A 12,500-nucleotide genomic window follows, 5' to 3' on the forward strand; every position below is an offset into this window, starting at 1 on the left:
TTGTAGGTCACTTGATGTCATCCTACGGTTACTGAGTGACATTCGAACAAGATGACGGTCATCCCGGTCAGTGGAGAGTCGCTTTAGCCCCACTGCCGGTCTGTAGGTTTGTTGTCCCCAAGGTCTGCTACCTGACCTTGTTGTAATGGACTGTCACCTTAAAAATTTTAAGGATGGAGGCAACATCTATATAAATATACTATTTATTTAATTTTATATATATATATATATATATATATATATATATATATATATATATATATATATATATATATATATATATATATATATATATATATATATATATATATATATATATATATATATTTTTTTTTTGACAAAAACAATTTTTTTATGAAACCATGTGCAATCGAGGAACTTATGGGTAAATTAAGAATAAGTATTGCTTTTTTTGTTTTTTTTTTAAAAAAAAGTTCCCCCTTTCATTCAAATGAAATAAGGCAAAAATTATTTTTCCCCCCAAAAAAGGACATGCAATTTTGCATTTTTGAAACGATAATGGTAATAACTAAGCAACTTTTATTATTCGTTTTTCAACAAATACATTATAAAACAGTTAATTATAAGTACAATATGTACAAAAGAAGTGTTTCAAAATTATTTTTTCCTATGAATTTTAGATTCAAAAATTCAATTTTTTTCGATTTCGCATGTAGTTTCTCCATCAGTTTTACAGCACGTTAAGCATTTTGGTTAGATCTGGAAATGTTAATAACTCCTCGACCAACCAGTGCGCCTTCAAACACTTAATTGCCTTCTTGCACTTTGTCTTGGTGAGTGAGGTTAACAGTTGATTGAAGGACGCTTCGTTGTAGTGTTGCGACTGGAACCAGGCATTTGCCCATTCATAGCAGATGAAGTCGCATGCTATATCGAGGACGCGGCGCCACTCTGGTATCAGAAAAAATGCTATAACAGCATATACAGCTCGCGAGTTCCATCTTGGCATGTGCAGGTTTGGGAGTTTCTTCCAACTGATTCGAGGCCAACGTGATGTTGTTTTGTAATGACGATATGCCTGACATAGTTCATATAAGAACTTGAAATCATCTTGCCATCCAGGATTCTCGCCTGTGTTGACATCTGTTGCAACTTGGTGGTAATCAATCTGAAGTGAGGCATAGTTTTCTGTTAATTTGTCAATGGAGAAATAATTGAGTTCTGGTTTCTTCGTTGACTCTGGAATAAGGAAATTCATGACATGCTTCAGTAGGAGGTCGAGTACATGGTATTGACAGCCAATGTATTGTGGCTTCTGAAAGCCCTTTCTCAAGACATCATCCTGTATCAGCGTTACAATCCCGTTCAAACGGCCAGTATTTACTGCTGCCGTGTCGCAGATTATCATGCGAATATTTTCCGAAGCGTCGTATTCATCAATTAGCTGATGTAGTTCCTTGTGAATAGCAGTGGCAGAACCATTCTAACATTTCAGAATACAGAGTTTGATTTCGGTTGTGGTATTTTTCAGCAGAACTACTTGATACTCTTCCCCTTGGATTCTTTACCATCGAAGTGGAGACAATAGGGATCTTTGCTTTAAAGTTTTTCAAAAATTTTGGTTTTCATTTTCTGTCCTTCTGAGATTATTCGTCTCCAGACACCCGACTGACTTGGAACCGGTACATCATGGCCTTGTTCAGCAATGGTTGCAAGCACTTTATTTGCTTTATGTGTAGAAATGTTGTTTTTCAGTACTAGTAAACTCGCTGTTGTAGTGCTTGCTCTTTTGTATTTCGGTGTGCGTTCAGGAGAAGATGACGCGGAAGAAGAGGTTGGCTTTGGAGTCTCGGGTAAAAATTCAGAGACAGTATCATGTGTGGGTTGCGATTGCGAAGTGCTGGCTTGAGCTTGAAATATTAATAGTCGGATTCGTTTTCTTGGACAAATTGATTCCAAAGAAGCTTGTTTGAGCGTAGAATAACCAACCTTGCCTCCACTCTCAACTTGCCTCAGGTAGAGCTCTTTATCCTCCGAGTTTTTCCCTTCTCCATTAACGTTGGTGACATCAAATAACTGAGAAAGTGTTGCAGTGAATTTATCAGAAAGTTTCTTTTTGTCATTTAGATCAATCAGACGATTGAGTTTCTTTCTGATGAGTGCACTGGATAAAAGTGGGAAGTCTAGAGTTTCCCTCCAGAGCAATTCTATATCCATTATCATATTTTTTATTCGATCCAGTCGCCATTTCTCGCTGTTGAACAGAAAACTGAAGTTTCCAAGAATTTGGCAGTTCGTTGGCATCCGCGTGAGATTGGAGAGCTTTTCAACATATGGAATACTTGGATTCAAAAAAATTGTTTTTTTGAAAATTTTGAAATGAAAAAGAGGGGGAACTTTTTTGAATATTTTACAAATTTGATGATACTAATATCATTTGAATGCAATTGTTACTCGCATATAAGGGGTTTCATTTTTGTTTTGCAAATTTTAAAATAGTCATCACACACACACACACACACATCCATATATATCTCTATCTCTATTATATATATATATATATATATATATATATATATATATATATATATATATATATATATATATATATATATATATATATATATATATGCTATACACCTTTTTGTGTGTGCCCGCTTGCATTCATACAGACTAATATTTCAGTTTGCATGCTCTTATGTCTTTACATGAGGATTTATTAATATCTACTTAAGTATTTATTAGCATCCCAAATATGTGTACAATGTTACGATATTCTTGATTGACCCAATCATGCTTTGTATTTCCAATTATCACATTTACTGTGCATCACTTTTTATATTGGATTTTATTCATCATGTATTTACTCAGCTTTAGATTTTACGATTTTACCTGATTGCTGTAATTGTTGTAAAAATGTGTAGGTTATACATACTGTTATTGGTGAATAAAGCAAACTGTAATACACATGTACTGTTGACAAGGCAAACGTCCTGAAAAGCACTTAAAACAAACAAACCCAAAAACACCACAAAAAGGCAATTTTGAATACTAAGTTACTGCTGAGAAAGCAAGGGGGCGGGGGAATAATCGGGGGATGAACGTCCTCAAAAACCCTAGGTGTAAAGAGCCTTAGACAGCACTGACCATGGGACTACTGAATGCCGTGTGTTTGGAGAGGATGCTAGCTTTCATGGCTTCAGCGCGGCTGCCTGTACGTCGGTGTGTCTTAGTACTTTGACTTCTATGGATCACTTTAACACTTTGATGACTGCCACCGCTGTCTCGTCGTGGGAGAGTCCCCGATTTTGGTACAGTGTCCTCTTCTTCCGACTCTACTTCCTGATAGGCTGCTAAGCGCTTTGCTGTAAATTAAATTTGGAAGATTATTTAGGTTAAAACACATGTGAAAATGTAAACTTCTATATGTATCTTAGCACGTTGTGTAAGGGAAGCGGTTTTCAATTAAAATTACAGAAAACATGTCAGCCATAAATAGCAGAATGAGAGGATCAAAGCTGCTAATCATCCTTCTCTTTTTAATACTTATACATCAATCTACAAACCAAATTGTTTCTTGGCACATCTTGCTTTGTATCAGATCCATCATAAATATGAATAAATCAGACGTTACAACCAAGATTTACCTAGTTGTTTATTTGTGCCTAAACACAGAGGTCTCATGAATGACTTTTTGGATGGAGGGCAACAAATGTCACACCAGAATTTTATGAAATGGAATGCCTCGATGGCAATTTATACAGAAAAAGTTTTGGAGTGGGAGACCATTTCATTGGAGAATTAAAAGCTGCTGACAGATGGGTGTCAAAGTAATGCACTTTTCATTGCAGAAATATTTATCGCCACAGCAGCAGGGTCTAATAATAATGCTCCGAGCAAGCGCTGCCATACCCTGGCAGACAGAAAAAAGTTAAACAGATGCCCATCTCACAGGGCGCTGGAGTGTATATGAGAGAACTAACAGCTGAAACATTATATTCACAGATGGCTTTGTTTTGTAGATATCAGGGCTGCTCAGGTAGCTAAATATGCATTTTTCCACAAGCTGCATCCCTAAAGTGAGCAGGGAAATTAAGGCATTTGTCATTTAGGGCAGCCTGAGGCCTTTCTACTGTTATATTGTGCTTCATTTATGCAAAGGATCTGTTCTAACTACCAAGGAAAACTTGTCTTAAAGCACCAGTAACGAAAATCACTAGAATGGATCATGCAGATAAGAGCGGCTTTTAATTCATAGCGTGAAATACAGTCCTATTAGGTTAGACTGTAAGGGGCTCATTATTGCCAATATAGGAATTTGGAATATTACACAAGTATGCACAAAGAGTCATGCAGGTCTTGTATGATACATAAAGGTGCAGAAATAGAAATCATGAGATTTGCTGATAAAATACGACAATGTGAGGAGGTGATTGAATGGATCAGTGGTTCGAAGTCTATGGGAATGACGGAAACCACTGATGTAGATGTTCAGAATGTAGATGCAAGACAACATATTTTACAAAGCGGTAAAATGCATAGAAGTACCGTGTTTCCCTGAAAATAAGCCCTAGCAGGAGTTTTCAGCAAGACTTAAATATAAGGCCTACCTTGAAAATAAACCCTAGTTACGGTTCAATAATGAAGTGTCCATGCAGATAAAAATGTTAAGGAATACTGCAGGACACTTCATAAGGCTGGTTTCAGACGTCCGTGTTTTAGGTATGTGTGACATCCATTTGTACCCATCCTATTCTATGATGTGCCTCACACGTCCGTGTTTGCACACGGACAGTGTGACCTTTCATGACCACGCACGCACACACGCAGGCATCTCCGGCAGCACAGATGTCACACGGATCGCACACTGATGTGATCCGTGTGACATGAGTGTAAAACATACCGGAGAAAATATGGGTCTTTTTAATAAAAAGATTTTCTATATTTACCTCTCCCCAGCGATGCTGTCTCCGGCTCCTGACCCCCGCTCATTATACTCACTGAATATTCAGTGCCCTGTAGAGCTGGAAGCAGGAGCAGCGCTGGGGACTTCAGTGCCGGGGACCGCATCGCTGGGTGAGTTTACAGCAGAGTGTGTGTGTGTGTGTGTGTGTGTGTGTGTGTGTGTGTGTGTGTGTGTGTGTGTGTGTGTGTGTGTGTGTGTGTGTGTGTGTGTGTGCGTGCGTGCGTGCGTGCGTGCGTGTGGTGAGAACCTAGAAGCTGGAACACTGCGGGGACAGGATCGGGGACTCACAATTCCCAATGAACTCTGATGAACCCATGAAGCTGTAGCGCGGGTGTCGCGGTGGTCATCAGGATGTCATCTGAGTTCATTGGGAACTCTGATGACCTCCTGGATGTCACTGTGCTTTGTGAATACTCACCTGTCCCCGCGGTTAGGTCCTCAGGGTTGCTGTACCCGCAATGCTCCGGCTTCATGAATGCGGTGAATAACCGATGAATATAATGAGCGGCGGTCAGGAGTGGGAGGCAGCAGAGCCGAAGAAAGCAGGTAAATATGAAAAATCTTTTTATTTCACAGACCCGTGTTTTCTCCGGTACTGGTCACAGGCATACAAACACGGATGTCACACGTATGACACATGTATGACACATGTATGACACACGTGAGACCATAACCATGCGTGTGACTGGTACCTGATTAAACATGGACGTCTGAAACTGGCCTAATAGAAAGCAGACTACCCCCAAAAGAGAGACCCTACAATCAATCATACTCACTACACCGGAACGCTGTTTAACGCGATGACCTGCAGTGGAACGCATCGAGGGCCTGTGGTGGAACGCACACACACTACACACAATCTGGTGATACTGTACTGCTCCTGTGACGTTGTGAAACACAAGGGACTGTGGTTGCACTTACCCCCAACAGTGTCTTATTTTTGGGAAAACACTGTAGCTCATATCAGATTGTGAGCTATTGTGGTTACAGGGACCCATTTCCAGGTGTTAGGCACACAGTATAGGAAACTCACCGTTAGCATCATGGGAATATTCCATCCCGGACACTGTGCATCTTCTAAAGACCATTTTATTCTCAGTTAGCGTTCCAGTTTTATCTGAGAAGATGTACTGTATCTGACCCAAATCTTCAGTGATGTTTAGAGCTCGACATTGAAGACGAGAGTCTGTTTCTTCATCATACAAGTCTTTATCTTGGTGAATAAAATACACTTGGCAGATTTTAACAATTTCAATGGAAACATAAAGAGAAACTGGAATGAGCACCTGTTAAAAAGGAAAAAACAAAGTTAGGAAATGTTATTTTCCTATGAAGAAAAGAGCAGTAGCTTATAACAGCATCCAGCACCAGCTCTGCTTCTGAACATCAGTTCAGTGTTGTTTTTTAAATGAATGGAAGTATCCACTTTGAAAGCGATGTAGTTTCAGTGTTCTCATGGTGTAACGTTGCATCATGAGCCAGAAATGATCAGAATTTCACTTCATATCTTGGGCAGCCTGAGGATTTCCTACTGTATTTAATCCTCGCAGATACATTTCCATTTCTTCCAAAGCAGACGTTTATAGATCGTTATTATTAGCTGTACTATTTGCTATTTTGTCTCGTGAACTATCAGTCGTGTGAAAGAGGTTATACAGAGCTCAACATTCAGACAACTGCTAGATCTGCAGCAGATAAAGCAGTGATTTTATCAAAATGACAGCAAGCAGCTCAGTAAGAGACACATCGCCAGAATCAAGGTATCTGTCGCTACATTATTCTGCTGGGGTAGTAGTTTTCTCAAATACGGTAGCAAAAACCTGTTGACTGATTCCCTTTAATGTTTCTTTTATGCATTGTTTGTTTTTTGTTTTTACAGCCTTGCTCCTGGTTTAAAAGTCTATAACATGAACTCTTATGAGCATATGACTTAAACAGGGACAAATAAAATTTTAGATTTATTTATACACAGTCATGACCGAAAGTGTTGGCACTCTTGAAATTGTTCCACAAAATATAGTATTTCTCACATTTTATTTCCTTTAAGTGTACTGGAAAAACAAAAAAAAATATATTGCCATAACTGTGGTAAGTAACAGGTGTGGGCAATATGAAAATCACAACTGAAACCAGATAAAAAGGGGAGAGGTTGACTCAATCTTTGCATTGTCTTGTGTACCACACTAAGCATGGAGAACAGAAAAAGAAGAGAACTGTCTGACAAATTGAGTATCAAAATTGATGAAAAATACCAACTATATCAAGTTACAAGTCCATCTCCAGAGATCTTGATGTTCCTTTGTCTACAGTGCGCAACCTAATCAAATAGTGTACATCGCTTGGAACTGCAGTTAGTCTCTCTGGAAGCGGATGGCAGAGAAAAATTGATGAAAGGTTACAACGCAGGACAGTCTGGGTGGATAAGCAGCCCCAATCACATTCCAAAGAAATTCAAGTTGTCCTGCAAGCTCAGGGTGCATCAGTGTCAGCGCAAACTATCCGTCAACATTTGACAGAAAAAAATATGTCAGGAGACCCATAAGGACCCCACTGCTGACACACACATATATAAAAAAGCTAGACTGCTATTTGCCAAAATGTATGCGAGTAAGCCAAAATCCTTCTGGGAAAGTGTCTTGTGGACAGGTGAGACCGAGAGAGAACTTTTTGGTCAAGCACATCACTGTTTACCAAAATCTAAAGGCCTACAACGGAAACCACACAGTAGCTATAATCAAATATGGAAGAGGTTCAGAGGTTTTGTGTTGGTTTTGCTGCCTCTGGCACCGGGTGCCTTGCCTGTGTGAAAAACATCCTGATATCTGAAGAGTACCAAAGCAAAGTATTTTGGGTTGCAACAGTGTCCAGTTTCAGAAAGATGGGTTTGTGTCCAAGGTCATGGGTCTTCCAGCAGGACCATGACACTAAACATATTTCAAAAAACACCCAGAACTGGATGGAAACAAAACACTGGAGAGTTCTGAACACCTGTGGAGAGATTTTGAAATTGCTGTTGGGAGAAGGCACCCTTGAAATATGAGACCTGGATCAGTTTGCAAAAAAAAAAAAGAGTGGTCCAAAATTCCTGTTGAGATGGGTAAAAAGCTTATTGATAGTTATAAGAAGTGATTGATTTCAGTTATTTATACTAAGGGTGTGTAACCAAATTTTAAATTGAGATTGCCAACAATTTTGTCAGGCCTATTTTTGGGGATTTGTGTGAAGTTCAATTTCCCCTTTATCTCTGTTTTTTTTTTTTTTTTATTGCCGTGCTGTTCCAATACATATAAAGGAAATAAACGTGTATGACAAAACATCTAATTACAATAAAATGGGAACAATTTCAAGGGTGCCAACACTTTCACACACACACATATATATATATAAATATATATACTAGAAGGTGGCCCGATTCTAATGCATCGGGTATTCTAGAATTTATTGTGTAGTTAACTGTATGATTTGTGTGTAATATATATATATATATATATATATATATATATACACATATATACACACATACACATACATATATACATACATAAATACATACACACACACACATGATGTTGTGTGTAGTTGCCAAGTGTTTGTGTAGGGCGCTGTAAATGTTCTGGGTGTAGGGGTGTGTGAGAGCGGTGTTGTTTGTGTGTTGCGTTGCTTGTGGAGCGCTGTGTGTCTGTAGCGTTGTGTGTGTGGTGCGTGTGTGTGTTTTGGGGGTATGTTTTGTACAGTGTGTGTGTCTTTGAGGAGTAGTCCTGGGGGGAGGACTCTAATAGGAGTAGTCCTGGGGGAGAGGTGTATAGGTGGCCAATGTGTGCGGGGGGCGTGGCCGAGCGGGCACAGTGTGCGGGGGGTGTGGCCGAGCGGGCACAGTGTGCGGGGGGCGTGGCCGAGCTGGCACAGTGTGCGGGGGGGCGTGGCCAGGCCGCCAATGCGTGCGGGGCCGGGCGGCCAATGCGACGGTTGTCACTGGAATGACGTCATTATGGAGCAAGACAGACAGACAGAATAAGGCAATTATACATATGTATGTATGGAGATATATAATAAATTATATATATTATATATTATATATATATATATATATATATATATATATATATATATATATATATATATATATATATATATATATATATATACACACACACACACACACACACACACACACACACACACACACACACACACACACACACACACACAATATATATTTATAAAGCAGAAGGAAGCAACTGTTTTCCCAGGATAACCTTGTATGTATACGTCCTTTGCAAAAGTTTAATCTGCCCTATTCCAGCCATGCTGAAGCATCCCCAGATCATCACCGATCCTCAACCAAATTTCACAGTGGGTGCAAGTCACTGTGGCTTGTATGCCTCTAAAGGTCTCCGTCTAACCATTAGACGAACAAGTGTTGGGCAAAGCTGAAAATTAGACTTGTTAGAGAAGATTACCTTACTCTTGAAATTGTGCAGGAATTGGGCAGATTAAACTTTCCGAAAGACGTATGAATTAAGCCGCATACAAGGTTATCCTGGAAAAACAGTTGCTTCCTTCTGCTCAGGTAAGGTTCCGCAACTCTAATGACTGTTTTTTCCCAGCAGGTCAATGCGCCATGCCACACAGCTAGGTCAATCAATGTGTGGATTAGGGAACACCACATTAAAACCCTATCATGGCCAGCCCAATCTTCAGACCTGAACCCCATTGAAAACCTCTGGAATGTAATCAAGAGGAAGATGGATAGTCACAAGCCATCACCAGGAATGGCATAAGGTCACCCAAAAGCATTGTGAAAGACTGGTGTAAAGCACGTCAAGACACATGAAAGCTGTGAGTAAAAATCATGGTTATTCCACAAAACATTGATTTCTGAACTCTTCCTGAGTTAAAACATTAGTATTGTTGTTTCTAAATGATTATGAACTTGTTTTCTTTGCATTATTTGAGGTCTGAAAGCAAAGCATTTTTTTGTTATTTTGACCATTTCTCATTTTCAGAAAATAAATACAAAATGTATTGCTTGGAAATTCAGAGACGCTGTCAGTAGTTTATAGAATAAAAGAACAATTTACATTTTACTCAAACATATACCTAAAAAGAGAAGAATCAGAAAAACTGACAATTTTGCATCTATCTATCTATCTATCTATATATACACATACATATATACACACACACACACAACCCCTGGCAAAAATTATGGAATCACTTGGCTCTGAGGAGGTTCATTCTGTTTACTTTTGTTTAAAAAGAGCAAATCACAGACATTGCACAGAACTAAAGTCATTTCAAATGTCAACTTTCTGGCTTTAAGAAACACTAAAAAAAATCATGAAAACAATGTGCTAGCCAGTAACTGTTAATTTTCAACACTAAAACAGGGGGGAAAAATTATGGAATCACCCTGTAACTGTTCATTTCCAAAACTAACATTTGCATCAAATAAGATCTGCTTATTAGTCTGCATCTAAAAAGGAGTGATCACACCTTGGAGAGCTGTTGCACCAAGTGGACTGACATGAATCATGGCTCCAACACGAGAGATGTCAATTGAAACAAATGAGAGGATTCTCAAACTCTTAAAAGAGGGTAAATCATCATGCAATGTTGCAAAAGATGTTGATTGTTCACAGTCAGCTGTGTCTCAAATCTGGACGAATTACAAACAACATTGGAAGGTTGTTAAAGGCATACATACTGGTAGACCAAGGAAGACAGCAAAGCCTCAAGACAGGAAACTTAAAGCAATATGTCTCCAAAACAGCAAATGCACAACAAAACAAATGAGGAACGAATGGGAGGAAACTGGAGTCAATGTCTGTGACCTTACTGTAAGAAACCGCCTAAAGGAAATGGGATTTAAACAATAAAAAGATGACTGCCTGAAGAGAACATGTAAATTTCCACAGTCATTGATGATATGGGGCTGCATGTCAGGTAAAGGCACTGGGGAGATGGCTGTCATTACATCTTCAATAAATGCCCAAGTTTACATTGAAATTTTGGACACTTTTCTTATCCCATCAATTGAAAGGATGTTTGGGGATGATGAAATCATTATCAAGATGATAATGCATCCTGCCATAGAGCAAAAACTGTGAAAACATTCTTTGAATGAAGACATAAGGTCAATGACATGGCCTGCAAATAGTCCGGATCTCAATCCAATTGAAAATCTTTGGTGTAAGTTGAAGAAAATGGTCCATGACAAGGCTCCAACCTGCAAAGCTGATCTGGCAACAGCAATCAGAGAAAGTTGGAGCCAGATTGACGAAGAGTACCGTTTGTCACTCATTAAGTCCATGCCTCAGAGACTGCAAGCTGTTATAAAAGCCAGAGGTGGTGCAACAAAATACTAATGATGTATTGGAGTGTTCTTTTGTTTGTTTTTCATTATCTCATAATTTTTTCCTCATAATTGAGTGATTCCATAATTTTTTCCCCGTTTGGTCTTAAAAAGTAAGGCTAGTTTCACACTTGCGTTGAACGGCATCCGTTGCAATGCGTTGTGTGACGTATTCAACGGATGCGTTGCATATAATGGCACAACGGATCGTACAAAACAACGGAAAGCTTTTTTTTAATTTTTTCTTCTTCTTTACAGTTTTACCGGCAGCAGACTATTGTGAATGATCAGCTGAGCGCTCTCACATGCCGGCGGCCGGGCGCTCAGCTGAGCGCTCTCACATGCCGGCGGCCGGGCGCTCAGCTGAGCTCTCTCACATGCCGGCGGCCGGGCGCTCAGGTTAGAGCTCTCACATGCCGGCGGCCGGGCGCTCAGCTGAGCTCTCTCACATGCCGGCGGCCGGGCGCTCAGGTTAGAGCTCTCACATGCCGGCGGCCGGGCGCTCAGCTGAGAGCTCTCACATGCCGGCGGCCTGTTTTCCAAAAGAGCGGATTGTGGCGGAAGGAAAAAAAACGCAAGTGTGAAAGTACCCTTACTAGCCTGGCTAGCACATTAGGTTTTAATGATTTTTTTTTTTAGTGTTTCTTAAAGCCAGAAAGTTGACATTTGCAATGACTTTAGTTTTGTGCCATGTCTGTGATCTGCTTTTTTTTTTAAACAAAAGTAAACAACTGAATGAACATCCTCAGAGCCAGGTGATTCCATAATTTTTACCAGGGGTTGTGTATAGACGAGTGGCCATCTTACACTAGTCTTAGGCATCAGACATGCAACAACTGGTCAGGATTTAGATGAATTGTGGCATCACGCTCCAGGTCTGACCATTTTGATAAAGCTTTGAGACACTGGGATGACAACACCAAGTTGCTAAATTTTCACTCAACTCTGAGATGCGCCAAATTTAGCAACTTTTCCTAACCATCTATGTGAGAATTCTGGCAAAATTGCTTTGATGAAACAAGGTCAGTGAATTTTGCAATTGTGGCATGTACAGTGCTGGCCAAAAGTATTGGCACCCCTGCAATTCTATCAGAGAATACTCAGTTTCTTCTTGAAAATGATTTCAATTACAAATTCTTTGGTATTATTATCTTCATTTATTTTGCTTGCAATGAAAAAACACAAAAGAGAATGAAACAAAAATCAAATCATTGATCA

The 12,500-nt window shown here is 39.5% G+C and overlaps 1 protein-coding gene across 1 annotated transcript in view; it reads right to left on the minus strand.

Moving 5' to 3' along the window:
• Window positions 1–12,500, minus strand: part of ATP10A (ATPase phospholipid transporting 10A (putative)) — a 292,107-nt gene that overhangs the window by 111,870 nt on the left and 167,737 nt on the right. The window contains exons 7-8 of the mRNA XM_075336608.1: window positions 5,961–6,213; window positions 3,109–3,326 (exon numbers count right to left, since the gene is read on the minus strand). Of these exons, the coding sequence (XP_075192723.1) occupies window positions 3,109–3,326; window positions 5,961–6,213 (471 nt within the window). The remainder of the gene's footprint in view (window positions 1–3,108; window positions 3,327–5,960; window positions 6,214–12,500) is intronic.

This window comes from Anomaloglossus baeobatrachus, chromosome 2, assembly GCF_048569485.1.
Source record: "Anomaloglossus baeobatrachus isolate aAnoBae1 chromosome 2, aAnoBae1.hap1, whole genome shotgun sequence".
Taxonomy (NCBI): Eukaryota; Metazoa; Chordata; class Amphibia; order Anura; family Aromobatidae; genus Anomaloglossus; species Anomaloglossus baeobatrachus.